The sequence below is a fragment of the Mirounga leonina genome, unplaced genomic scaffold (assembly GCF_011800145.1).
Source record: "Mirounga leonina isolate KUSES-001 unplaced genomic scaffold, KU_Mleo_1.0 Mir_126, whole genome shotgun sequence".
NCBI classification, from domain to species: domain Eukaryota; kingdom Metazoa; phylum Chordata; class Mammalia; order Carnivora; family Phocidae; genus Mirounga; species Mirounga leonina.
In genome coordinates this window covers 25,191,555-25,219,533 of record NW_023270314.1, presented here as the reverse complement: position 1 = coordinate 25,219,533, position 27,979 = coordinate 25,191,555, and the positions used below count along the sequence as shown (strand labels likewise).

Genomic DNA, 27,979 nt, shown 5'->3' with positions numbered 1-27,979 from the left:
TGGGATGTGGGGCTGCAGTGGGGTCACCTGTGGGGCAGAGGCGATGAACCCGCCTAGCTCCTGGGCCCTGCCCCTTAGCCTGACTCAGTTGCTCAACCCAATCAACCTTCTCAGCAAATTTTGGGCCACGACTCCAGTCGTCTGGAAAGGTGGGGCTCCGGGGCACAGGTCAGAAGATGCGCTGGGAAAGGGCCCCACGGGGGTGTGGAATAGCATGCATAGAGCTGGGGTATGCGGGCAGGTGAAGGGGTCCGGGGACACCTGGCGTGCCCCGTTCAGAATTTGTGGTGGGACCGCTGGCTCTGGGAGGAGCTTTGCAAGATGCGGCCTGAGCTGTTGCTGCCGCCGCCGCTGACGGCGCAGGAGCCCCCAGAACCGGAGAAGCCCCCCCCCCCCCCCCCCCCCCCGCGCACCACCGAGCCCCGCCCCGAGCCCAGGCCCCCGCGGGCCCCAGCTCCGCCTCACAGCGCTCCGTCTCCCGGGGCACCGGCTCCCGGGGCTCCCCCGCCGCCGCTGTTGTGCAAAGAGCGTTTGGGGTCAGGGAGCCTGTGGGGCGTCCTCCAGCCCCGGGGCCACACCCGCTCCCCTCAGGTCTTTCCCAGGGTCCCGCCCACTGAGACTTCGCGCAGGGTGGCAGGGCCAGCGACCCGCAGGGAGAGGAGGGTGGCCCCTCTGGGAACTCAGCCGCGGGGTTACCCTGGCCACCACCCAAGAGCTCTTCCCAGCCTGCCCCTAGGATGATCTCTCACCAGCACTGGCCCGCGATTTGAGAAACATGATTCCCAGCCGTCCAACCCCTTCCCAGAGAAAGCCCTGCGTCCTCACCGATGCTCACAGAACTCTGGCACTCTCCAGACATCCTGTGGGAGGGCCAGACCCCAGTGTCAGTGACCTGTGCAGCTCTTCCCTTCCCCAGACGCACCTTGCCTAGGGCAACAGCAATTGATGCTGACGACAAGAAATAGGATGATAGGTGCTCGAAAAATCATGGCATGCATTCCTTTTTTCTACTGGGTCAGGTTGGACTTCAGTTCTTGCCCTTTCCACAAACACTCCACAGAGTAACAGCCGAGGAGCACTCCCTGGCCTACCCACCCTCTTCCCACTCCTCAGGATCCTCTTTATTCGGTAAATATTATTTGAATCCACATGGGCCAGGGTCTTGTACCCAAGGGCCAGCCTCCAGGAACCTACTCTATAGAAACCTACAATTAAGGCCATAATAAAGAAATGGCCTAGAAATAATCTTTCTGCCTATGACCGCTGTTTGCAGACACGTGTTTTACAGCTAAAACATCAGACAAGAAGGGCGGGGAAGCCTGTCCAAGATAAGGCTCTGGGGTGTCTATTGCCTAGGAACACAGCTCTCCTGGAGGTCTGGCAGCATCTTGCAGCCCTGAAAAGGAGGAGGCTGGGCCTGTGGAGGGCTTACCACCACCTCCAGTGGAGAGCACATGCACGCACCCGGTACCCAGCAGCAGGCTCAGGCCGCAAAGCCACCAGGCCACTGGGCCTCTCGGGAACCAGAGGGACTCTCACTAACCTGCACTCCTCGCCCTCTAGGAGGGTCCGGTAGGTCGCGATCTCAATGTCCAGGGCCAGCCTGACATTCATCAGCTCCTGGTACTCACGCAGCAGCCGGGCCAGGTCCTCCTTGGCCTTCAGCAGGGCGGCCTTGAGGTCCTGAAGCTTGGCATTGGCGTTCTTGAGGGCCAGCTCCCCGCACTGCTCTGCATCAGCAATGGCCGTCTGCAGGTTGGCATTCTGGGTATGGGGTGCCAGGAGTCCAATTGAGATTCATATACTGAGGGCCTGCACTGTGTGCTTGGTACCTGCATATGGGTCCCCTCGTGTAGGGCAAATGAGGAAACCACGGCCCACAGAGGTTAAAGCCTGGGCCTCCATCTAAGCCCTAGCACATCAAGGAGGGGGATTATCGACACCTGGCCTCAAAGACCTAGCCCAGCTCATGAGGAGTCAGACTCTACCTTTCTCGCCTTTCATGGTAAGAGATTGAGCATCTTCTGAAGACTTCCCTCCTCCAAGAAGTCTTCCCGAATTATCAGAGAAACTTTCTCTCTGCCCCAGTGCATCTAGATGTGGCCATCCTAGGCTACTCTCCCAATTCGGTCTTCACACAATCAGCTTCTTTCCCCAACCTCCCCAGTCTTGCCAGTATTCAGTATCGCTGACCCACATCAGCCACCAGACTCCATGGGGACAGGACCTTTATTCAGCACCCAGCCCAGAACTGCACCTGGTCAATCTCAGCACGCTTGAGTCTACAACAGGATTTCACAGGAGTAAGTGCTGAGCCCTGAGTGTTATGGTGCAAGCATAAGCCCACAGTCTCAGACACATGCTCTTCCTTCTCTTCCCAAGTGCTTCTTGACACTCTCAATCTCGGCCTGCAGCTTCTGGATCATCCTGTTGAGCGCTGAGATCTCATTCCTGGTGTTCTTCAGGTTATCCCCATGTCTGCTGGCCGTGGTCTGCAGCTCCCCCAACTGTTTCCAGGAAAGAGTCATCCTTTCAGAAAGCCAGCAGGGTCCTTACAGATCCCCTAACCCAACCCTTCATGCCACAAGCAGGAAAACCAAAACACAGACATGTGACTTGTGCAAGGTTCTCTCTCCCCTGCATCCAGGGACCTGTTTTCTAGCGTGATAGCTGTGTTTGTGGAGCAGAGACTTTGCACCTGACTCTGTGCTTTATCTCATTGTACTTCACAACTACCTGATGAGAAAGGTATGATTTCCCATTTTATGAATGGGAAAACTGAGACACAGATTGCTTAATTCCCATGACCAAACTCATCCAGCTATCGAGTGAAAGTGCTGGAACTTGAATGCAAACATTTCAGACGCTGGAACCATCTTCTTAACCAGAAGAGTCAGCAGTATATGGGCCAGCTTATGCCCCATTCAGATTTGGGATGGGAGGAGGAGGACAGAAGTTGTGTCTGGGGTCCCTTTGCTCAATCTCCCTCTTTCTCCCCCCACTCCTTTCCAGACACTGGCTTTAGCCCCTCAGTGTGATCGAATCAGAGCAAACAATATAAGGTCCGGATTGGTGGAGGAGAAATGGAAGTATCTCCAGCAATAAAGGGTATGTAGCCAGAGGGATTAAGACTTTCTCGACCTTGGCACTACTGACATTTTGGGCAGGATGATTTTTTGTTGAGGGGTGGGGTCATGCATTATGGGATGTTTAGCAGCATCCCTGGCCTATACCCACTAGACTCCACTAGCACCCCCATCCCCACCCCAGGTGTGACAACCAAAACTATCTGCAGATTTTGCCATATGTCTCCTGGGAGAAAACCCTCCCTCCCTCCTGTTGAGAAGCACCAAGTTACAGCAAAGTCAGAGCTGTCTGGTTAGGAAGGGAGAGGCAGGGATGCCTGGGTGGCTCAGTCGGTTAAGCATCTGCCTTTAGCTCAAGTCATGATCCCGCGGTCCTGAGATTGAGTCCCTCATGGGAGGTCCTTGATCAGCAGGGAGCCTGCTTCTCCCTCTGCCTGCCACTCCCCCTGCTTGTGCTCCCTATCTCTCTCTCTCTCTCTCACATAAATAAATAAAATCTTAAAAAAAAAAAAAAAAAGGCGGGGGGCGCCTGGGTGGCTCAGTTGGTTAAGTGACTGCCTTCGGCTCAGGTCATGATCCCAGAGTCCTGGGATTGAGTCCCGTATCGGGCTCCCTGCTCAGCAGGGAGTCTGCTTCTCCCTCTCACCCTACCCCCTCTTGTGCTCTCTCTCTCTCTGTGTCTCAAATAAATAAAATAAAATCTTTTTTAAAGGGCGCCTGGGTGGCTCAGTCGTTAAGCGTCTGCCTTCGGCTCAGGTCATGATCCCAGGGTCCTGGGATCGAGTCCCACATCGGGCTCCCTGCTCAGCGGGAAGCCTGCTTCTCCCTCTCCCACTCCCCCTGCTTGTGTTCCTGCTCTCGCTATGTCTCTCTCTGTCAAATAAATAAATAAAAAATCTTAAAAAAAAAAAATCTTTTTTAAAAATAAATAAATAAATAAAATAAAAGTTAAAAAATAAAAGGAAAGGAGTTGCCTGTGGGTGAGACCAGACCAGCAGGGCAGGGAGGGAACTGCCATACTGGAGATATAGAAGAGAATGACTCAGAGGCAAGGGCTGCCCAGGTAGCTTGATGGGGGAGCCAGAGTCCCCAGAGTTATATGATGGTGTTACCCACCTTGGTCTGGTTCAGAGCCTTGGCCTCGGCCTTGCTCTTCTGGGCAATCACCTCGTACTGAGCGCGGACCTAAGCAATAATGCTGTCCAGGTCCAAGCAGCGGTTGTTGTCCATGGACAGGACCACAGATGTGTCACTGGTGTCTGACTGCATCTGGGACAGCTCCTGCAAAGCCAGGCAGACATGCCCATTCCTGAGCAGATCCAACACCAGGGCTCCCCAGAAGACTGGGAGCCGCCAGCTCAGGAGGGGTCAGGTCTGACTGAGGGCCGGGTGGGAAGGTACCACTTTTGTCAGAAGCACACGTGTGATTCAAGTGCCTCCTGGTAAAGATCTGGTGAGCTCTGCCTTCTCCAGGAGGTGGAAAGTAGGTGGGCCAGGGGCTTGCAGGTGAGGAGCAGACTTACGGCATCGTAGGGGGCCTTCAGGAAGTTGATCTCATCTGTCACACTCTCCACCTTAGCCTCCAGTTCCACTTTGATCATGTAGGTAGCATCGACATCCTGAGGGACAGTTCAGTCACTGTCCCCTCCAACCTGTAGACTGGCCCAGTCCTGGGCCCTGAGGAAGGGGCCACGAGAGCCTGCCCCCCGGGGGCTTCCACTCAGGGGAAATGAGGCCCAGGCAGACATGTCCTAACAGGAGTAGACCGCTGTCTGGCAGGCTGGCCTGGCGAATACCCGACAGAGAGGAGCAAAAGAGGCTAAGGGCTGAGAGGTGAGCGGGGCTGGGGCCACTACACCGGGTCCCTGGTGAGGAGGGTTTATGAGGAGGGCCTGAGGGAGAATCTAAATTTGCAAACTAGCTCCTGGGAATGTACTCCTAAAAAAAACAAAACCCTATTTCTTCTCTTTGTCCATTTTCTAATCAAAACTCAAGGCCTATTCAGATTCATAAACCCCACGGGCCCATCAGAAGGGGCATGGCCAAAGTCTGGTAGGCCCTTTAGAGCCTGCCATATAGAATCTTCAGGCCCTGCTCGGTGGGCTCCCTCCCTGGCCCGGGCCCTCATCCACATGGCGTACAGGAGACCCTCCGCTTAGCAGGACTAAACTCGTGCTTCCCCTCAACCTTTAAACCACTCTGCTTTGTGAGGCTTTGGGCTGAGGCTGAGGGTGGGGGGATCCTTCACCTTCTTCAAGACTACGAAGTCATTCTCTGCAGCTGTACGTTTGTTGATCTCCTCTTCATACCTTTGAGAAAAGAGTCCCTTTCTGATCCGCCTTCTCCAGGATGTCCCTTTGGCCCCCGAGCACTCCTCATAAGTAACGTAGACTCAGGGCCTCTGCCGGTCTAGCTCAAAACATTTGTCAGTGCAAAGCACAGCCTTCCAGATTCAGGTGAGAGTTTATCCAACAGACTTTACTGAGCATCTACTATGTGCCAAGTACCACTTAGTAACAATGATGGCAATTACTGGACACAGGAGTAGAAGCCTCTTCCTAGCAGGGTCCTATTTTCATTAATCCCAGAAGGCTTCCTGGAGAACTTGGGATTTTTTGTTCTATGAGCTATTATATGAGCAGAGGGAGATGACTGAGCTGCCAGGAGCTTTCAGGGGAAGGTGTGTGGTGCCAACTCGTGTATAGCAAGTATGGTAGCCCCGTGGGCTCCCAGTAGATACTTCCTGACTTAATGAAACCAAGAATGGGTCGTTAAGAATGTGCCAGATCCTGCTTCATGAATTATGCTTGTATTAACTCATTCAATCCTCATTACAGCAAATAGGGTCAATACTACCCCATCCCCATTTTACAGTGAGGAGGCCGTGGCACAGAGAAGCTGAGGCTCTTGCTCAAGATCCCAGAGCTCATAAGTGGCAGAACGGGGCTTGACAAAGGCACAGCAAGTTGCTACTCACTGAGAGGCTTATTTTTTTTTTTTTTAAGATTTTATTTATTCATTTGACAGAGATAGACACAGCGAGAGAGGGAACACAAGCAGGGGGAGTGGGAGAGGGAGAAGCAGGCCTCCCGCAGAACGAGGAGCCCGATGCGGGGCTTGATCCCAGGACCCCAGGATCATGACCTGAGCTGAAGGCAGACGCTTAACGACTGAGCCACCCAGGCGCCCCTCACTGAGAGGCTTATTGACAGGGGAAACAAAATTCCCATTTGGAGGGGAACCTGAAGACTGTCTAGCCCAGGGAGGACATAGGATATTTTCTGAGTCTGTTAGGTTCATGAATGAGCTTCAGGGTGTCTTGGAACTCCTTAAATTATATGTATGTACCCTTTCATTAAATTCTCAAAAGGATATCTTTCTCAAGCAAGCCATGAGCCTCTCTTTTAAAGACTGGGATATCGAGAGTCAGAGAGGATGGGGTAAATTCCTGCAAGCTTGCGGCCAGCTGGAACAGAGCTAAGCTGGAGCCCAGGCCTCCTGCCATCCGCCCCTCCCCCTCTCCCGCCGTCCAGCCCCACCCCGGGACAAGGGCAGCACGCACCTCTTCTTCAAGTCTTCCACAGTTTCCTCCATGCCCCTCAGCTCACCCTGCAGCTTGTCCTTCTCCAGGTGCAGCCCATCCAGGAAAGCCTTGAGGCTGCTGATGTAGTTCTCAAAAAAAGGCTCAAGGTTGTGGTTGTTGGTATTAGAACCGGAGCCCTGCTCCTGCAGGAGGCTCCACTTGGTCTCCAGGACCTTGTTCTGCTGCTCCAGGAAGTGCACCTGCCGCCCAATGAGAAGAGCATCAAGGAAATGTCTGGGGCCAGCTCCAGTCATGGTGGCTCATGACATCCCCAAACAAAGTCCCAGGGGTCTCCTCGTCTCTCCTGCAGGGCTGCATTTTGAACGCTGTGATAGTTGAGTGCTAACCTCCTGTGGACAGCAGTGTTGGTATGACGTGGGAGAGGCAGAGCCCGACTGTGCAGGTATAAGGAAACTGAAGCCCAGAGATGACAACAGTCACACAAGTCAGTAACAAAACAGGACAGGTTTCCCGATACTTACGCTTGATGATCTTCCTGCTGTATCATTCATTCATTCATTCACTCATTCATTCCTCCATCATTCATTCCTCAATCATTTAGTATTCAACAAATAGCAGGAGAGTCCAACATCCTAGAGCAGACATAGACCCCAGGAGGAGGTTTGCAGTACAGGTGGGTACATTGCATGAAGGTGGGAAAGAGCAAAGGCCATAGGGAAATGGCTTTCAGGCCGCCCTTGCCGCAGGAAACAGGGTCCAGAATCACCTAGAGTCAGCTCTCTCTGCCAAGCTGGTTAAATGTAGGGCTCAGCTGCATTTAAACTGCACCATTAGCTAAAGATGTCTCAAACTTTCATTTGCTGCAAAACATTTCTGCACACAAGTTCAAGACCAACTGCATAAACACGTGCAATAAATACCAATCAATCGGCCATTCAACAAACATTTGCCAAGCACCAAGCTCATGCCAGGCCCTATGCTGGACACTCAGGGCTCCAAGACCTGGGAATCTGCCCTGAAGGGTGATGAGAGCTGCACCTGGGCCCAGCACTGGGGAACCAGCATGTCACATCACCTTCCACCTTTCTGTGAATACTCTATTGGGACACCAGGTGTCTGCTGGGAACAAGCAGGTCACTTGACTTTGAAGAGTTTCACCTCTACAAAGGTCTGGTATTTCAATGTTAAGACACTTTTCCTCCTTTGGCTTTGCCTAGGACACTGATGTAGGGTGAGGGGACCCCAAAGAGTCCCTATGAATCCTCTCTTTAAGGCCTGATATTTTCCCAGGATCACATAATACTCAACAGTATAGTTGAAACACTCAGAAGCCACCAAAAACCTAAATACCCTCTGGTGACCACAACAATTATCATAGTGTATACAAATATCAAATGGCCTCAACACTCACAGCTCCTCACCCTGAAGTCTTCCTGTGAGAACCACCGAGGAGGAGGTACCCCTCATCCCTACCCATCCCACCTCCCAAAACCTCTCTGCATCCCTCTTCATAGGCTGATGGCAGATGAACTCCTCTCTCAGACAAATCAAGCTTGGGCAGAGTCAGTCTCTCTTTGAAAGGGAAACAGCTCACAACTCCCCTGGCATAGGGAGGGAATTCTGTGTTTGAGTTTCAGAGAGCAACAGTGAGGGGACCTCCATGACGGCAACAAACAATCCCAGCAGTGCCTCTGACAAACCACAGTGATGGGGCATGTGACGGGTGCAGTAACTCCATCCAATATTTCCATCATCTGCTGTTACACCACTTGCTGACATGCCACAGAGGACGTGAAGTGTAGGATGAACCCACAAGTTCTTCCTCAGGTTCACAATGAGAAGAAGAAAAAGAGACCATCCCAGTTAAGCCAGGTTTCCTCACTGTCCAGCTGTCCCAAGATGGGCTCACCTTATCGATGAAGGAGGCAAACTTGTTGTTGAGGGTCTTGATCTGCTCCCGCTCATGGGTCTTTACTTGCCCAATCTGGGGGTCGACCTCCACATTGAGGGGCTGCAAAAGGCTCTGGTTGACAGTCACTTCCTGGATTCTCCCAGAGAAGCCACCTGGACCACCAGGCCCACCAAAGCCCCCAGGGCCACCAAAGCCACCAGCCCCTCCACCAAAACCCCCAGCCCTTCCACCAAAGCCCCCACCCATCCCTCTTCCACCACCTCCAAAACCACTGCCTCTGTGGGCCCCCCCAAACTCTCCAGCCCGGGAGCTGCCTCCGGCCAAGCTGATGGAGATCTTCTTGTTGCCCCCAAGGTCGTAGAGACTCCTGCTGCCAAAACCTCCTCCCATGATGGCACAGGCAGCAGACCCACCACTGCCCCTGCCTGAGTGGGATGTCGAGGAGGACCTGGTGGAGCTGACCCGGCTCTGGCCCAACACCACAGCTGAGTGGGCACTGAAGCCCTGGCGGCGGCCCCCACTGGAAGATCTGCAAGATTGTTGGCTGTGGCTGGCCTGGCGATTCATGGCGGACAGCAAGGTATTCCAAAGGATGGATGGAAAAGCTAAAGGAAACTAGGACACCTTCTGAAGTTCTGGGCTGGGGATGGCCTTTATATAGGGCCAGGGAGCTTGGCTGGCTTGTGGTGCCAGCCAACCAATTGAGGTATTATCAGCTTTGGTTTGCCTGGCAGCAAGAGGCTGAGTCCAGAATTCGTAACACACCTTGGTAATCACCCCAAATTTCCAGATTGCTTTGTTTTCCCAGGGTTACTCACCTGACATAAGCTCAAGTTGAGAGAGGGGCCATCCAGCAGGGCTGGACAGAGCCCCTAATTCCTGAGAGATTTATAGTGCTGACAGGTCAGCATTTCTCTGCCTGTCCTGCATCCCCAAGGCCACTCTGCCAGCCCATCCAGCCTCAGAAGATTACAGGGATGGGTGCAGAGCCCCAGTGAGGAAGCGGGGGAGGAGAGGGAAGAAGGGAAGAGCCAGGAGGAGAAAGACTGAGGAGATGGAGGGAGAAGCTGAAGTCAGGGGAGGGGCAGCTGCTCCCTCTGGGACTCTTGCTGTCCAGGGAGGAGAAAGCCCATGTGTGAAACACACATGAGACAAGTTCTCAGCCACGAGGGCTTTGGAAGGAGAGCTGAGGTGGGGTAAGAGAGAAAGTTCAATCTGAGAAGGGTAGGCATGTGCAGTGGACCGAGAGGAAGTATAGACCATGGCCAAGGCCCATGATAGGGAGGGGCAGGTGGGGAGAGAGGCCCACAGGGAGGGGAAAGCTGGACAAAAGCCAATCCAGCCAGGAAGAGGGGTCTAGACCACCTGGTCCAGGCCTGAGAAACCACCAGCCTTTCCTCTTCCAGGCTCACGTTAGGAAAATGAATGCAGGATTCCCAAGGCCTCCTCTCCTTGGCTCACCTGAGAGACACCACCTTCCCCATCTGGAAAGGTTGGGTTCCTCCCCAGGAAAATTTAAGAAGAACGAGAACTAAAAAATCACCTCCATTCTCCATTTGGGCAGTTGCCGCTGAACTTGACTCAGACTATTTGCAAATGAAGGCTCTCTTCCATCACGAGTTTTCTGAAGTATCTATTTATCATCGTGATGTATACTACAGGGCTGGTTACATCCAACACATCACGATCGAGAAGAAGATTTTTGTCCTAAAATTCTCTACATTGCTCTTTCTTCCATATGAGAAACAAAAGTTTCAGATATCTTCGCACTCAGTGTTCCACGTTGTTGGAACACTACATCAGTATCTCCCACTAGCCTGTAGCTCACTTGGCCTCATCTCTAATTCTTTTCCTAGGACACACTGCCTAAAATCTAGAAATTTTACAGAACACCCACTGAATCTGCCAATTTCCCTTTTCTTATTGCCATTAAAGTTTTTTTTTTTTTTTAAAGACGAAGGATGTCTATTCCTCCGGTTATTGAGAGGATCATGTATGAGAAAACCTCTCTCTAAATTGTGTGCGGTGTGAATGTAGGTCCCTTTTATAACACTGTCTCCTACCTCCCTTCAACAGCAAAGACCAGTCTTGATGACTCTGCTCCTGGCAGCGAAACCTGAGGCACTGTCTAGAAAATGAGTCTCCACAGAGGCTGCCCCCCTTTACAATGAGCCTCCCCTCTCCCATCCCATCTGGCCTCCATGCTCAGACACAGGCTCCCTGCAGAACCCTCTCTCTTCCATCTCAGCTTCTCCCCTCGTTCACCCCCTTCGCTTATGGCCACTGGGCACCTACACTTGACACCAGGAGTGCAAGGAAACTGCTCCCTTACAAGCTCACTGGGGGAGGACCAGTTTAAACCAGTGACCTGCCAAACCTTGGAGCAGTTCCAAAACCCTTCAAACACGCAAAGTCACAAAGACCCTCAAGGAAGACAGGCTAAGAAAGTTTGGGCAAGTAGAGGTTCTGCCTGATCCAGCTCTCCCTCCCTAAGAATTCAGTCCTCAGACCACCAGACTTTCTACCTACAGAGGGAGAAGCAAAACACAACACGAATAGCGTGCATTCCCACTAACGCACACATACGTACATACATACTCACAAAACCACACGCTGTCATCACAGTGTCCTGCCCCATGCGTGCTCTCTTTCCCTTTATGTCAGAGATGGGAACTGCCTGCCTTGCCCCCTTCAAAACCTAGGTGCCCGCCCCATCCCTCCAAGGCCCTGATTCTTGCTCAAAGCATCTCGCTAATCTGAGAAACCAAGACACGGCAACTGGGTCTGAATAGGGGCCCAGACTGAGAGCTCACAACGCAGGTGCTGTCATGATGCAACCACCACCTGAGCCTTCTCCTTGTACACAGCTTCCTCCTCTGCACAATTGGGGCTTCAGACTCGAGCAGGGGGCTCATGTTGGACCTGCCTGGGGTTCAAAGGAGGTATGGGCAGGGGAGAAACGGGCCCCAGTGTCCTAGCCTCATTGCCTCCACCGCCTCAGCCTGCTGACATCTGTGATGCTGAGGACAGAGTCAGCCTGGGGAAAGCAGATGGAGGGTGGGTTGGTGACCAGGGGCTGTGGGGAGGGGACATTATAACAACACATAAAGCCACTGTCTTTGCAGGCCTGTGAGGCTGGTCCTGACTCCCCAACGGTGTTTTTCCAGTGTGGCCCATGCCTTCCTCAAAAGAGACCCAGGAGCAAATGAGGAAGTGTCCCACACTGTCTTCCTGCCCCTGCTTACCATTTTCTCCAATCCTTGCCATTAAGGGAAACACGGCAGAACAATTCAGTGATTTCCACCCCTTGATGGTTGCCAATGACCTGGCCCAGTTTGAATATGCTGAGAAGTCAGTTTGCATTTTAAACATCAAGAACAAATCCCAAAGAAATTGGGGTGGAAGTTTGAGGCTCTAATGAGGGCCCATCCCAAATCCCTTCTTCCTGGCAAAGCCCACTGCTAATCCCCCACACCTGCAGACTATAAAGCCCAGCCGCTCTTCTCGGCTGCCTCTTAGGGAGAGGAACAGAGCATGCTGCTGACAAAATTAGCCCAGTTGGGCCTTCCCAGATGGAGGGCACAGGGGCTTCCGGAGAGACATGGGGCCCTGCAGCCCCTCTTCTCCATAGCCATGGCTACGCCTCTCAGGCTGGTACCATGACCAAGGCCCCCTCTGCTCTGGGGAAGCTGGGCCATCCTTGGGGGAATTAGGGAGGCAGAGGAAAAATTGCTCCTGACTGCAGGGATTCCCGGCTTCTCTGGGGAAACAGGGCAGTCAGATGCAGGCGCTCAGGGTTAAGGAGCAGCTTAGTAACACATCTGATGGCAGCTGGTGGCGGATGACGTGGGCCAGGGACAGCAGGGGGTAAGTGAGGCTGGGAAGGAGTTGAGGAGGGAGAAGCATGCAGGGCTGTGTCAGGATGGGGGGCACTGGGTCGGGGGGTGAGGAACTGAGCTCTGGTGTCCTGTGGTCTGCGATCAGAGAGAACGCAGCTCCATAAGGGACTGTTATCCCATACCAGGTGAGCTCTGATCCAAGTCTCACTGAGGGACCAGCTTCACTGAATCTATAACTCAGCAGCTGCAGCCCTGAGGGACAGGGCCCCTGATGGGTGGGTGGCCTCCTCAAAGTGCCCAGACCCTACCACCCCAGGAGACCATCAGAGCTGTGCCATGGAAAGCGGCCTGCGGGTGCCTGGGTGGCTCAGTCGGTTAAGCGTCTGCCTTCAGCTCAGGTCATGATCTCAGGGTCCTGGGATCGAGCCCCACATGGGGCTCCCTGCTCAGCAAGGAGTCTGCTTCTCCCTCTCCTCCCCACTCGTGCTCTCTCTCGCTATCTCTGTCTCTCTCTCAAATAAATAAATAAAATCTTTTTTAAAAAAGCAGTTTGCACAGAAACAGGAAGCCCTTCTCCTAGGCTCCAGATCCCTCTGGGCCGCCATGTAGCCAATCAGAATGGAGCTGAGAAACCCCTGCTCTGCCCATGGAGCAGAGCGGCTGCAAGTTGGGAGTTGAGGTCAGTGCAATGAAGGGCTTTATAAACAGAAGGACAGATGTGCTGTGTTAACTGAGGGATGGTAATAGTGGCAGAAAAGCAAGCAGCGGCATGCGGGCCAAGTGCCGGGCTCAGTGATTGACAGTTACAGACCTCTTCCCTTCCACCTGCCCCGAAACCCTATAGGGAAGGGCACGGAGCTCCATTTCACAGAAGAGGAAAACTGGGACTCAGAAGTTAAATCGCTTGTCCAAGGGCCCACAGACAGGAAGTGGCCTCCGATCCAGTTCTGTCCCAGTCTGGAACCCATGTTTGGGGAACAGCCATGCAAGACTCAGGCCTCGGGAAAAGGCTCCCTGTGTGGGCCCCCCAGGGAACTCTGTGTTCCCACCCAGAGCTCAGCTCATGGAATAAGCCCTGACTCTGAACAGTGGACTGGGATTTGATCAAGTTCAGGAAATGGCGGATGAAAACAGAGTATGGAACAGGGAGAAAAGGCACAAACAGGACCCTACTCTTGTCTAAGCATGGTCCCCAGCAAGGGCACTTTGTGTTAGTTCCCCAGCAGAGGGGACAGTTTCTGCTGCCCCATCCCACTTTTTCCTAGTCAGGCTCACAGTCTCAATTTTGCAAGCCAATGGGCCACAGGCCAGAGGCCACAGGCCAGAGCCATGCGCATTGAAGATATTCTATAAATGTCAGACGCTATTAAGTGTTGGCACTTATGCTTATGAGGCTGTGGCTTGGCATTTTTTGGAATGACACTGAGCGTTTCACAGCCAGTAGCCCAGTCTCTAAACGAAGCCCTAGGGTGAGGCTCTTCTGCCCTCCCCTTCACCTGCTCCCCAGCCACCCCTTCCTGAGCACCTTTCTGTGCTGGGCACTGTGCTGACCTCTTCTGACTGGTTCCTCCTCTGTCCTAGGGACCATGAAGCGTCCTCTGACTTAAAACCCCCTTCCCCTTTTCTTTACACCTAAACTGACCCATAATTTAGGAACGAGCAAGCAGCCCAGCCCCACATCGATGTCTTGTATCATTAGCCTAGACCCTTGAGCTCTCGTAACAGCTCCGGGGACACCGTTGTCCCTACCAGGCCCAATGTCAAATGAGAATGTCTTTCCTCCACAAGGAGGGCAATCCCCATACCTGGGACAATCCCTATACCCTCAGTGGCCGGCCAGCCTTGTACAACTTGAGAAGTTCTTATTTCCAAAAAATGCCAAGCCACAGCCTCATAAGCATAAGTGCCAACACTTAATAGCATCTGACATTTATAGAATATCTTCAACTTTTTAAAATCCTTTCATTTATCTGAACTGACAGGCATATGGGCAAACATGCTACACACAGACACACACCCTCTCGTGACTCACACTCACAGACTCAAACAACCTGTAACCCTGAATGAGAACGACAAGAGCATTAAGCATGAACTAGGATTGAAGACTGATACAGTCAGAAGGCAAATGCTGTCCCAACCTACCCTTTGACTCTGCTTTCTCCCAAGAGACTTGGAAACCAAAGCTTAGAGTGAGGATCAGGCACAATGCTCAGAGAATCCAGGCAGGAGTATCCAGCCCTTGTTTCCCCTAGGACTTCATCCCCTCCAAGAGATACATCAAGGACCACCATCCCTTCAGTCATCTCTCCAAACATCCACTCATTCACTCAGCAATTGTTTGTTAAGCACCTACTTATGTCAGGCACCAGGCTACCCAATGGGAACATGCTGCTGCACAAGACAGGGCCCATGATCTGGAGAAGCTCACAGCTGTATTGAAGGAGTCAGTCATATAAACAACTCCTTATATCACATTGGGGTCAGTGTTTTTGACAGCAGTACTATGCGCATAAGGGGAAGAAAGGCTATGGAAGGCCACATAGAGGAGGTAATTTTGAATGGGGTATTGAGGGATGAGTAGGAGTGGGCCCAGTGGATGGACAATAAGAGAAAGACATCCCTGCTAGAGAGGAAAACATTTAATATACAGGTGAGGGGGAGTGTTGGTGAGAGATCACACATGCTTGCAGAATAGGGAGCATAGAAGAGGAGGACAGGTGATGCAGAAGGAGCTGAAGTTGTAGGCTGAAACTGATTATGGTGGTCTCTCTGTGCCACGCTGCAGAATCGAGACTTCACCCTATCGGTAGTGGCCCTCAGTGCTGACTACTCATCAGGACTTCTGGGCAGCTTTTAAGAATCCAGGTCCTCAAGCCTCACTCCTGACCTCCTGAATCAGAATCTTAGAGAATGTGGCCCAGGCACTGGTATTTTTTTAAAGCTCCAGTTTGCTTTAATTCTGATGTACTAATTCCTATAACATAAGCAACTATATTAAAGGAGGAAAACTTCCACATCTTTATGAAAGGCTGGGGAAGCAATAAGAGAGAGCCACCTGTCCTGTCTTCAGACTAGATAGAGATTTCTATCTAGTCCAAGAGGCCAGGCAGAGCAGCCAGCCCTTAGATGCAGGTGCACAAGCTGTAGAGTGTGAGGCACCATCAGAGTGCTGGAAAGGGGGCAGGGAGCTTCGAAACACATCGCCAAGAAAAGGCAAGAAAAGGCAAACCACAGCCTGGGGCATACATGTATCTGAAGGATCTCAAAAACATCGCGATGAGGGGAAGAAGCCAGACACAGAAAGAATGTATTCTGTATGATTTCATTTATGTGAAATTCTAGAAGAGGCAAAACTAACCCATAGTGACAGGAAGCAAGCCTCAGCCTGGGCCTGAGGGCTGGCAGGTGATTGACAGCAAAGGGGCGTGGGAGAAAATTTTGGAAGATGTCCTATATTTTAATTGTGGTTGTACTTACATGTGGATATACTTTTGTCAAAACTCATTGAAATGTACTCTGAAAGGGATGCCTCGGTGACTCAGTCGGTTAAGCACCTGCGGCTCAGGTCATGATCCCAGGGTCCTGGGATCAAGTCCCGCATCAGGCTCCCTGCTCCAAGGGGAACCTGCTTCTCCCTCTGCCTCTGCATCTCTCTCTCTGTCTCTCATGAATGGATAAATAAAATCTTTAAAAAAAAGAAATGTACTCTGAAAATGGCTGCATTGTTATTTTATGCAAATTATCCCTCAATAAAGTTGACTTTAAAAAGGGGACAAGAAGAGGAGGAAGGAAAGACTGAACACTCATGTTGAAGAGAACATGAGCTCTGAGGTGTCCTTTGCAATCAATAGCTATCCCAAGGACCTTTACTGCAATTCTTTATCATCATATATACCAGACTGTAAGTCCCTTAAAGGGATAGCCATATTATATTCATCTCTGTGGCAAGCAACCTCATGGTACATGGACCGAATTGGCGCTTGATGAAATTTAAATAAATAGATGAATAGAATGGAAGTAGGCAAACGCACTCAGGAAGACCATGTAGCATGAGAAGAACAGTAGATCAAAGAGGGAACCCAGGGAAACATCTATGCTTAAATATTTTTCATTTTATTTTTAATTGTAAAATTTTTCAATCATACAGAAAACAATATAGCAAACGTCTATCTTTTTATCACCAAGATTAACCAGATAGACTTCTTTTAATAATTAAATGTTATAGAACCTCCAACTTCATGTAAGTATGGGGGAAAAAATACACAAGAGTCAAAAGCAGATCTGAACATGAAAGGTAAAACAGTAAGCCTTTTGGAAGACCCCAGACAGGGTCTTCATGACCTTAGAGTATAGAGCAGAGTATGGGACACAAAAAGCACCACACAAAAGAAAAATATGATGAATTTATAAAATTAAGTAACTCTGTTTATCAAAAAACTCCATTAAAGAGTGAAAAGGCAACCCACAGAGTGGGAAAAAATATTCATATATCTGACAAAGGACTCATATCCAGAATATATAAAGAACCCTTGTAAATGCGCGAGAAAAATAGAAAAATGGGCAGAAGACTTGCATGAAAGAAGATACCCAAAATGGCCAGTTTATATATGAAAGGATCTCAACATCCTTAGCCACTAAGGGACGTGCAAATTAAAATCACAAATATATATGATAGTACCCCCTCCAAAAAGGCTAAACTACCAAAGAAAGGAAATATTAAGTGTTTGGAGTATCTGTTATAGCTGAACATACCACACCCTATGGACCCAACAATCCCAACATACCCTATGGACCCTACAAGATGTACACAAACAATTGAGTGCATTCATGTATTCACCACAAGACATGTACTAGAATATTCATTGCAGGATTGTCCATAATATCTGAAAACTGGACTCGAACCCCATCTCCGACAGTAGTAGAGCATGTAAATAACCAGGTTTAGCCACATAGCAGCATACTAATGAGAAGGAATGATCTGCAACCACATAGCTGGTTTTGGAGGAATCTTGCTATATTGTGTTAGGCAAGAGTCCAGACACAAACTGTATGATTCTACTGATAAATGCTTATAAAATACAAAAACATTTAAAACTAACCTATGCTGTGAGAAATCAGATTAGCCCTTTCAGGGGTGGGGACGGGGTGGGAGGGGTAGCTGGAAGAGAGACCAGGCTGGGGACATCTGGGGTAATGGGAATGTTTGTTTCCTGCTCTAGGTACATGGATGGATGGAGAAGGTGGAGGTGCTCGGGGCTGAGGGGTGGGGAGTGAGAGGCACACAGGAGTATTAGAGGGTAGGTGGCCACAGCAGGTGGTGAGGAGTGAGCTCAGCTGTGGCAGAGGCAGACATAAGGAATAACAGCAGATGCATTCTTCTTTTCCTCCAGCCCCAAGAGGTGGGAATGTGGAAAACTCAATAATGCCTTTGTTATATAGAGACCTATTTTCCCTTTGTGAAAGTTTGAATCATTCTGCTTTATCCTAAGGGAAGTAGTTACACAATCTCGGTAGCAGTATTTAACCCAACCTCAAGGGAAAAAAATATGTAAGATACTTAGAGATGCACAGAGTTGTGACATGCCCCAGACATACTGCTGTAGAAAGGAAAATAAAAACAAATTACGAGAACATAGAGCCACCTCCCACTCGAAGTGTTACTTAAGAAACACCTCAAAGATTAGAGACCTCCAAAGGTCTCTTTGTAAAGATAAGGACAATGAGGATCAAAGAGGAGATGGAACCTGTTCCAGTTACACAGTGAGGACAGATAAACCCCAAATGATTATCCAGCAATAGATAGGGCTCCAATCCAGTGTTCTTCCCATGGCTCAATCCCCAAATATCCAGGCTTCTTTCTCTGGAGCCCCTCACTCAGTCTAGGCCCGACACCCCACCCACCATGTCTAGAGCCCAGCTCTGCTGCGGCTGCCTGCCAAGGCAGATCTGGTCCCCAGAGAGAGGGCTCTGTCAGAACCAGGGACCACGCACCACCCCCTCCAAAACCACCAGTTCTGCCTCCATTGCTAAAGGAGCCTCCTCCAGAGCTACCGCTCATGCCTCTTCCCCCAGCCCCACACAGCAACCCCACACCGAACCCCCAGCCTGAGCAGCACTGAACAAGATCTCCTTGCTCCCCCCAAGGCTGTACAGACTCTGGATGCCAAAGATACTCCCTACCATGGCACAGGCTGTGAAGGCAGGTTAGATGAAGGTGTCCCCCCACAAAAAGATATAGTCCCAGGAGTGCAGAATTTTGTTCTCAGTCAATGAGCTGAATCTCATCCCCCACCCCACTCTGCTTCTCAGCCCTCAGCTAGAAGCTCTTTTTTTTTAAGAATTTAGTTAGTTAGTTAGTTAGTTAGTTAGTTAGTTAGTTAGTTAGTTAGTTGAAAGAGAGAGAGAGAGAAAGAACAAGTGGGGGAAGGGACAGAAGAGGAGGGAAAGGAAGAGAATCCCAAGCAGACTCCATACTGAGTGGGGAGCCCAACATGGGACTTGATCTCATGACCCTGAGATCATGACCTGAGCTGAAACCAAGAGTTCAATGCTTAACCGACTGAGCCACCCAAGCAGCCCCTCAGCTAGAAACTCTTTTCAGTAAAACTAAATAAACACATGCTACAGCTCTGGTGGAAATTCAAGTAAGAATGCTTGAGAAGTAGCACAACTTGTCTGTTGTAGGGAATTTAGTATAACCAGGTAGACTTTCCCTCCTAACTCGGCAACAGCCACCAGGATTTGGCACTGACTTTGCAGGGCAGACTGCTACTCACTAACAGTGTTACATTTCTCAAGGACAAGGTTATGTTGCATTGTGATCCAATAAAGAAGTCCATCTCATATCCTTTCCAATTAGTTCACTATTGGATAGTGGGTTGGGAGGTGATAAGATGCAGAAGTTGAGATGCAGCCTCCTTCACTGAAAACTTCCCATCTTGATGAAGGAAATGGGAGGCACACCCGGGACGTTGAGGGCCACAGAGACCCTGGAGCCAAGGCAGAGATGGGAGCCTCAGGACATGAGCTCAAGATAAATTTCGGGAGATCTTCACACAGACACACACACACACACACACACACACACACACACACACCATGAGACCTCAGGGCCAACACGGCTTTACTGACACATTATGACAGCCTAACTTTATCTCATTTTCAGCTGGGGCAGCTTGTCCAATAGGCCAGAGGATATTACAGGTGTAGGGAAACAGGGTCTCAGCATGGTGCCAGCTGGGTTGCTCATGAGGCAGATGGAGAAGAACCTGGAGGAAGCATAGCACCAGTGACACATCCATGCCCAGCTGAATCCTATTCCCTGATCTGGACAGTGCCCCCTGAACGGATGCTCGATCCTCAGCCCTCACTCATTTATCTAGTATCGCTCTGGGTCCAGGACTGCAGCCAGGTGCTGCAGTCACAAAGAAAAAAATGGCCGTTGCCTGCTCTGTGTTTGCTCAGACTGCTGGGTCACAGTCCAGCAAGGGAGGCAGACATGTCAATACAAAAGTACCGCAAAAGATAGAGGTCTGTCAAGGACCTGCTGGTGACACAGATGAGGGGCATACATGGAGATCTATCCAGAAGAGGGGATGTCAGAGCTGAAGAAAGATGGGGTCTCAGAGAGTATTCTAGCCAAAAGGAAGTATGTGCAAAGGACCCAAGACCTGGAATAGCTGAGTGTTTAAGAAAATGGGGGCATTTTGCTCTCTGGTACAGGTAGTACACAAAAAGTTATGGTGTTCAGGGGCGCCTGGGTGGCTCAGTTGGTTAAGCGACTGCCTTCGGCTCAGGTCATGATCCTGGAGTCCCGGGATCGAGTCCCGCATCGGGCTCCCTGCTCGGCAGGGAGTCTGCTTCTCCCTCTGACCCTCCCCCCTCTCATGTACTCGCTCTCTCTCATTCTCTCTCTCTCAAATAAATAAATAAAATCTTTAAAAAAAAAGTTATGGTATTCAGGGAGAGCGTCGGAGAAATAAGCTGAGCCCCTTCAAGAAGGTCTGATATGTCATATGAAGATGTCAGATTGCACCCTCAGGCAGTGGGGAGCATTAAAGGACTTGAAGGGGGAATAACATGGTAAGGTCTGTGCTTTAAATGTAATCCAGATACCCTCAAAGTCCTCCAACCTCATTTCCTTAATCAACCAAATATCCAACCCCCATTCAGTTCTGCAGAGAGTTCAGTACCCCCCCCTACTCCACACACTTGTAGAGCCCTGAGCCAGACTTTCCCCAGTCAGTCTACCACACATCTTCTTCCTACCTGTTGCTCCCAGTCCCCAAGACCACTGTCCTGACCCCAGTCTACTCTGGCCCACAACTGCCCCCCAACCCTCTTCCTTTGCTGAAGATGTGCAGTAATGAGAGATAGGGTGGTACAGTCCAGGAATGACTCCACTTCCTCATGTGAATTCCCTGTGATAGAAATGTCATCATCATCCCCTGGGAAGTGTTTCCCTAACTGTGGTGCCCACATGTGATCTCCTAACATTGCAGGGGCCCCTGTTGCTCCCTGAGCCCTCCTCACCCTCCTCTTCTCTCCATGGTGCAGTTCTGGCCTTTTATCCTGGATCTCCCTTGAAAATTCAAAATCCCTCTAAGTTTGTACGCAGAGTAACAAATGCCTGTTTGTCTCATCCTCTCCAGATTTCCATGGGGGCAGAGAGAGGGAGAGGATCTCACCCTTCAAAAGCAAAGAATCAATATATTCTTCAAAGCAAAGAGCCATGCCACTACACATGTCTTAGAACAGCTAAAGTTTAAGAATACTGACAACTTGCTCTGGTGGATGCAATTTAACTGCAATTCTCATACAATGCAAAATGGCACAACCACTCTTAAAAACAGGTTGGCAATTTTTTATAAAGTTAAACACGCACCCATATGACCAAAAATCCCACTGCTGGGTATTTACCCTAGAGAAATAAAAGCTTACATTCACACGAAAATATGTACATGGATGCTTATAGCATCTCCATTTATAATCACAAAAATTGGTAACAACTCAAATGTCCTTCAAGAAGAAAGGAGATAATCAAACCATACGACATCAATTCCATGCAAGACTTGGCAATAAAAAGAAGCAAACTGTTGATACAACAAATTGGATGAATCTCAAAGGTATGCTGAGGGAAAGAAGTTAATCTCAAAAGGTTACCTACTGTGTGATTTGTTGATACGAGACTCTCAGAAAGACTAAACTATAGTGACAGAGAACAAATCAGTGGTTGCCCATGGTTAGAGGTAGAGGGGGTGTGTCACTATACAAAAATAACATGAGGGAGTTTTAGGGGGTGATGAAACTGTTCTGCACCCCAGTTGTGGTGGTGGCTTCATAAATCTATACATGCATAACTGTGTTAAAATTTATAGAATAGTTCACCCCAATTTATTGTATGATCATTAAAAATAGAGACAAAGGAAAGAGGACCATGCTGAACAGTATCACGGCAGAGATGTGGAGGTGGGGGGCCCTAACTTTGTAGGACACTAAATCCACAAGACAAATGGCCAAGTTTCTTCAACAAATAAATTACAAGGAATAAAAAAGGAGGATATGAACCAATTGCAATGCATGAACATGATTTAGAACCTGATTCAAACAAGTGATTTTAATGAAAACATTCATAAGTTATTATGGGAAATGTGAACTTGGACAGGATTTTTTTTTATTAGAATAGAACTGACACACTGGACTGGTTTTTTATCATATTAAATAATTAATGTTTATCCTGTTAAGGGTGATAATGTTAATACGGTTATATTATTTAAAGAGTCCTTATCTTTTAGAGAAACTTTAAAAATATGTATGAATAAAATGGTATGCTGTTTGGGACTTGCTTCAACATAATCTGGAGGGGTAAAGGGAGTGGGGAGAATAGAAATGAAACAGGATAATGAGTTAATTGTCGAGCTGGGTAATGGATACAGAAGCAAGCATTCATTACACTATTCTATTTTTATATTTATTTGAAATTTTCTATAATAAAAAGGTTTTTAAAAAGCTACTTCCCTTAAGATTAAATATAACACCTTTCTCTTCTATTATAAATAGGTCATTTTTCCTTTATAGCAGTTTTTCTTTCCAGTACACCCAAGCAAGGACAGCTTTGCATATAGCTCACATTTACAACTGGCCTGAACATGGTCAGAGTAATAAAAAGCTGGATGCCATGATTACAGTCCAGAAATAATTTGACAGTTTAGAGCTTGAGCCAAATATAACAAGAAAAATTTAACAGAGACTAATGTAAAGTAAAACCCTACAGACGTATTTAAGCAAAGCAGCTGTATGGTTCAGCACGGGGAAACACAGTTTCTGAATGGCTTGTATAAAATGGCACCAGCTCAGGATGAGTCAGTGACAGGAAGGATCTGCCAAATTCACCTACAAGGCTGGAGGATACACAACAAGAAGCCCCATGCCCACTCTTTTCCTGGGCTAGTCAGGCCACTCTTGGAAGTCTGGGTTGGGTTCCAGAGGTCCAGAGGATGAAGTGTCTATGGGAGAGCACCCAGGATGGCAGTGGGCACCCCAAAGCAGAGTAGGAAATGGAAGTATTCCACCTGAAGAAGGAATCCAATGAAAGGAAAATCTATCCTCAAACATTTGTAGACTGTCATGCACAGGAGAACTTAGGGTTGTTCCCTATGGCCACAGAGGGGAAAAAAAACTTTGACCAATGAGTGGAATTTATAAGGTAGGACTCAGCCGAGCAACCTCTGTGAAAGAGAGGAGTTACCTTCCATAGGAAGGTGGGCTGCTGATTGTGGAATGGTGTTTTAGAGACTTCAGTATCTAAATGGGGATTCCTTTTCAGGGACTCTGAAGTCATTTCTAGCCTTGAGAGTCTGAATCTTCAGAAATTAATTGACAGTGGTAAACTTTGAAATAATAATGGTAATATCTCCCATTTATTGAGTACTTGTCTTATTCTAGGAGCTGTGCTGAGCTCTGGCATGCATTATATTATTTAATCAGTCCATCAGTCAACAAGTAAACATTTTCTGTCCAGTATTACATAACATACAAACAATATATGACATAGTCCCTCTCTTTAAAGAGCTTATAATCTAGTTGCTAATCAAAATTTGCACACATGTAGTACAATATATATATGAATATTTTCATTTTATAAAACACTTTTGTGTATATTATTTCATGTGTTCTTTGAAATATCCCTGAGAGGCAGATATTATTTTTATTATCACAATACTAACAGCTAATATTTTTAAATCGCTCTCTTCCTCTGTGAATGCCCAGTTTCCAATTTGCTCATTATGAGCTTAGCTACAATCAAGAGAAGACTACCTTCTCAATTTTCTTTATTTTTATTTCCCTCTCATCCCAATAATAAGGGAGTTAAATAAAAAACAATAATCTAGGGGCACCTGGGTGGCCCAATCGGTTTAACGTCTGACTCTTGATTTCAGCTCAGGTCATGATCTCAGGGTCGTGGGATCAAGCCCCGTGCTGGGCTTGGCACTGAGCATTGAGTTTGCTTGAGATTCTCTCTTTCCCTCTCTCTCTGTCCCTCCTCCCCCCACCCTGCTCCTACTTTCTCTCCCTCTAAAAATAATAATAATCCATGTTTTTAAAAAGGAAGCAAGTATTCTAATCATCCAATGAAAAATACTCCCCAGCAGCTGAGGCAAAAAGGTAAACATGCTAAATTATGTAAGTTTTTATTATCCATAAAGACTTTGAGACTTTTTTGTTGTTCTTGGCTTTAAAAGGAACAAAACAGAATGGACAAGGTCTGGGTCTTTTTTAAAGTTGAGTTTTGAAACAAATGTTTACTTGACCTTAAGCAGGAAATCTGTGAGCACATGCAAATAGTCAGAACTAAAGGTGAGGCTGAGAAGTCAAGTTTGGAAGGAGTGATGACAAGTGTCAGCCTCTTGAAATAGAAGAGTCTCCCAGATAGCTGGACCAGATTTCAGAACCAGGAACAGAGCAGGGATCTGAATAAAGTAAGCATCTGCCTTCAAAGACCAAAGAGACATTCCACTGTCCAAATCTATCATGAAAAAAACAAAACCATGCATATGATATTAGTATACAATGCAAGTTACAAGCATGGACTCTAGGGCCCAACTACTCATGTGCAAACCCTGGCTGTACCACTTGCTAACTGCAACCTTTGGCATAGAGTGATCTTCATGTCTCCATTCTTTTTCTCATCTGTAAAGTGAGGATAATCATGCCTACTTCATAGGATCATTGTGAAGATTAAATTATGTATGTGTGAAATTCTCAGAACAATGTCTGAGCAGGTGGAAATTACTAAACAAAACTTGGTTTCATTTATTGATTTTCCAGAGCCATGAGATCTCAGGTTATGAGAGGAAAAGGGAGGCAGAATGCTGCAAAGTCTTACTGGGAAAGGGGTCAACTACTCCACTGAATCATAAGGAATGAGGACATAGGAACAGCTTTTGACCATGTTCTCCCACCACTGTGGCCCAAAGTCCCCAAAGGAGGCAATAAAGAAAGGCTGCCCACTGAGGTGACCCAAGCTGGGCACTGCAGTTAGTCAGTTGGCTGTCACTGAGCCAATTGGAATTCTTGGCAAGGATCACTGGTGCCAGTATGAGAAGTGTTTCAGCCCCAGGGTGTGGCCTGCCCTGAGATAGATCTAGAAAGAGTGAAGCACAGCATGGCAGTTGGGCAAATCATAAAGTCTGACCCAGTTGGCTTACCCCCAAAGACTCCCTCAGCACCCTCATCCTCTCCTCATCTCTCACTCATTCCATGCACAGCTGCTAGCATAACTTCCTGCAGGTCACACTGTGAGTGTGTTGCCCTCTGATTCAGAAAACATCATGGGTCCCTATTACTCTGAAAAACTCAGAGAGTCAAATCCATCATCATATATTGCAGTTTAATGAAGAAAAAGAAACAGAGCAGAGAGGAGGCAAGGCAGAGTTTATATACAAGGGGACAATAGGTAGTAGGACAATTATATACAAGCTGTTCCTATGTCAATTGCTCTCCCCAGTTGCCGGTAAAGGATAGATTGGAGAAGGTTAGCCCCAGCAGCCTGGAGGCAGGGAAAATGCTTAAAGTTTATCTCTATCAGCTAGAGATCAGCTAATAGGAATCTTGACTTCAATGACCTTGGGCACCACAGTGGAGTCCTCAAAAATCTGGCTGGGGAGGGAGGGATGTCCAGAATGGACAGAAAAGGCAGGAGGTGGGCTGGGGAGACTGACCCAATTAGCACATCAGTCCTTGCCCCAGCCACAGCTCAGCTTTTCTGAATGTCCCAGGCAAGGTTTACAACTAATCAGATGGCAGCAAGCCAGGGAAGTCCACTCCCCTCCAAATCCCTGCAGAATTTTGTAATGAAATCTTTGGTATAAGCCATGGGCTGCCCACTGCCCCTGGCTCTTTACCTCTGGGGTCTTCAAGGATCTTGGGGTCTTCTCCACTCTCCCTGGAGGAACTAGCTCTTACCTGAAGAGAGGCATCCTCCTCATTCAAACCCCAGTCAAGCAACCAGCTGGCTGCTCCCTCGGCCCCTGTCTCAGGTCAGATTCCCAGGAAACAGACTCTGAGATGGAAATTGTGGGCAGAATATGTACTGGAGTGATCTTAGGATCAATGCTGTAAGGGAGTAAATAAAGTAGGATTGGGGCTGGAGGGCCATCCACAACAGACCTCTCATCTCTATGGGGCTGACCCTGCTTCTGTTTTTCTCTTAGCGACACCCACCCCCCCAACTCCATCATCTCATCTACCATTGCAGACATGATTTTGGAGTTGGCTCCTACCCATTTGGAACTTGGCCCCACTTCCCTGCAATCCTGTTAGCCCCTCTGGCCTCCCTGTTCCTGGGCCAGGTTCTGTCTTCCTCACCCCACTTCCCCCATGGGGCACTAATTCTGGCCCAATTACGAATGTTGAACAGATTCTGGACTCCTGAGTGGCTCAAGTGCTGTCAGAATCCTTGCCTTGGACAAGTAGATTAATAAGGAAAAAAAATGACCAAAGAGAAAATGGGCTGAACAAATGGAAACAATACACAGAAAATGAAAATTAAATTGCAAATATATTTATAATGTTAATTAAATAATACATAATATATTTATAATGTTCAATCTCATCAGCAATCAAAGAAATGAAAAGCAAACCTAGAAAACTGTTGAAAATTAAAAAGAATACCACAGAGTGTTTGCACGGCTGGAGAAACAGGAAGTCTTATACATTATTTGTAAAATTACCAGTGGGTACACTCTTTCTGGATAGTAGTTTGACAATATAAATCAAAATTTTAAAGTGGCCTAGCAATTCCAGATCTAGAACGTTATCTTAAAGAATGAGTAAGACAAGCGTTCAGAGACACGTGTGTTCATTGTAGCAATGTTTATTATAGTGGAAAAAGTAGACATGACATATGCAACAAAATGTGCTACATCCACATACTAGAATATTGTGAAGTCATTAAGAATGATCATCTCGGCCACTGTGTCAGGAGGCAGAGTGTGGCTCCTGGAAGTCAGTCCTGGGGGGCGGGTGCAGAGCGGCTGGGCAGGGCTTGGAGGCCCCTGGGCACCGGTGCGCAGGCGCGGACTCAAACTCGCAGGCTCCCCGGCTTGGGGGATGCCGGTCAGCTACTCGCCAGGGCCGGACGGAAGCTGCAGAAGTCTCTGAAGAAGAGAGTTTCACACTGCCTGCCTCTTCCGCCTCTGAAGCCTAATTTGAAGCTAGGGTTGGATTTATCGAGGACGTGGTCATGGATGCTGAGTTCCAGGCACCTATGAGAAATTTCATGGACAGATAACACCGGGAGTTTGAAGACACAGAAGAGTATAAACCCACCTACACGCCAATTTTAACGAGTACCTCTCTTTGATAGAAAAGTATATTGAAGAACTGCTGACGTGGATTTCCGGATTAAACATGGCGGCTCCCATAGCAACAGTAAAACACGGCAAAGATGAGGTGGCTTGATGACCTGTTCAACATGCCGCTCACATTTACAGACTTTCTGGCATTTAACAGAGGTTTCTGGACTACGGAGCAGAAAAAGAAGGCCGAGGACTGGCCTTGAGCAGTGATTTAGTGTGACTTCATTGTGCAAATCATCTCCCGTGGCAGCTTCCCGGAACAATCCCTCGCACTAGCTCCCGCCTGCAGGGACTGGTGGCCTCCTGGACAACATGGGCCCAATAGGCCGGAAGAGGCTTCTGCTCCCGATGACTGGAGAATACACGCTGGAAAGACGCTCTATTCTACAGCGGTTTATTGTTAGGTATTGATGGGTCAGATGATAATTATCTGAGGCTTCCAGGACTTTTTCCTGAAACACCTTCTATTCAATAACCCCTAGTATTCCTGCCAAAGCAGACACCTCTCTCAGGTGCTTCTGAGAGTCAGACTTCTTTGGGATAAGACGATGTCAGGCGTTCCACCTGGAAGGCCCCTGCCCCCAGAATACATGTTCCAGTGACAAGAAGTGGAACAACACCATCACACACCCTCCCTGTCTGAAATACCACAGGCAGGCTTTGCATAAATCTTCCCCTGTGCTCACAGTTCTTTCATTTGGCTTAGAGTTTCAGTCCGTCAAACCCAATGGCCCACCTGT

The 27,979-nt window shown here is 48.6% G+C and overlaps 1 protein-coding gene and 1 pseudogene across 1 annotated transcript; one reads left to right on the top strand and one right to left on the bottom strand.

The window, feature by feature from the left end:
* Positions 1-275: 275 nt before the first annotated feature.
* Positions 276-9,109, bottom strand: LOC118009009 (keratin, type II cytoskeletal 3-like). Its single transcript, XM_035002897.1, is given in 10 exon segments — positions 276-351; positions 414-513; positions 826-860; positions 1,544-1,767; positions 2,385-2,507; positions 4,203-4,367; positions 4,610-4,705; positions 5,335-5,395; positions 6,649-6,869; positions 8,540-9,109. Coding segments are annotated over 10 exon segments (1,671 nt in total).
* On the top strand, positions 9,108-27,515 carry LOC118009007 (annotated as a pseudogene).
* The last annotated feature ends 464 nt before the right edge of the window (positions 27,516-27,979 follow it).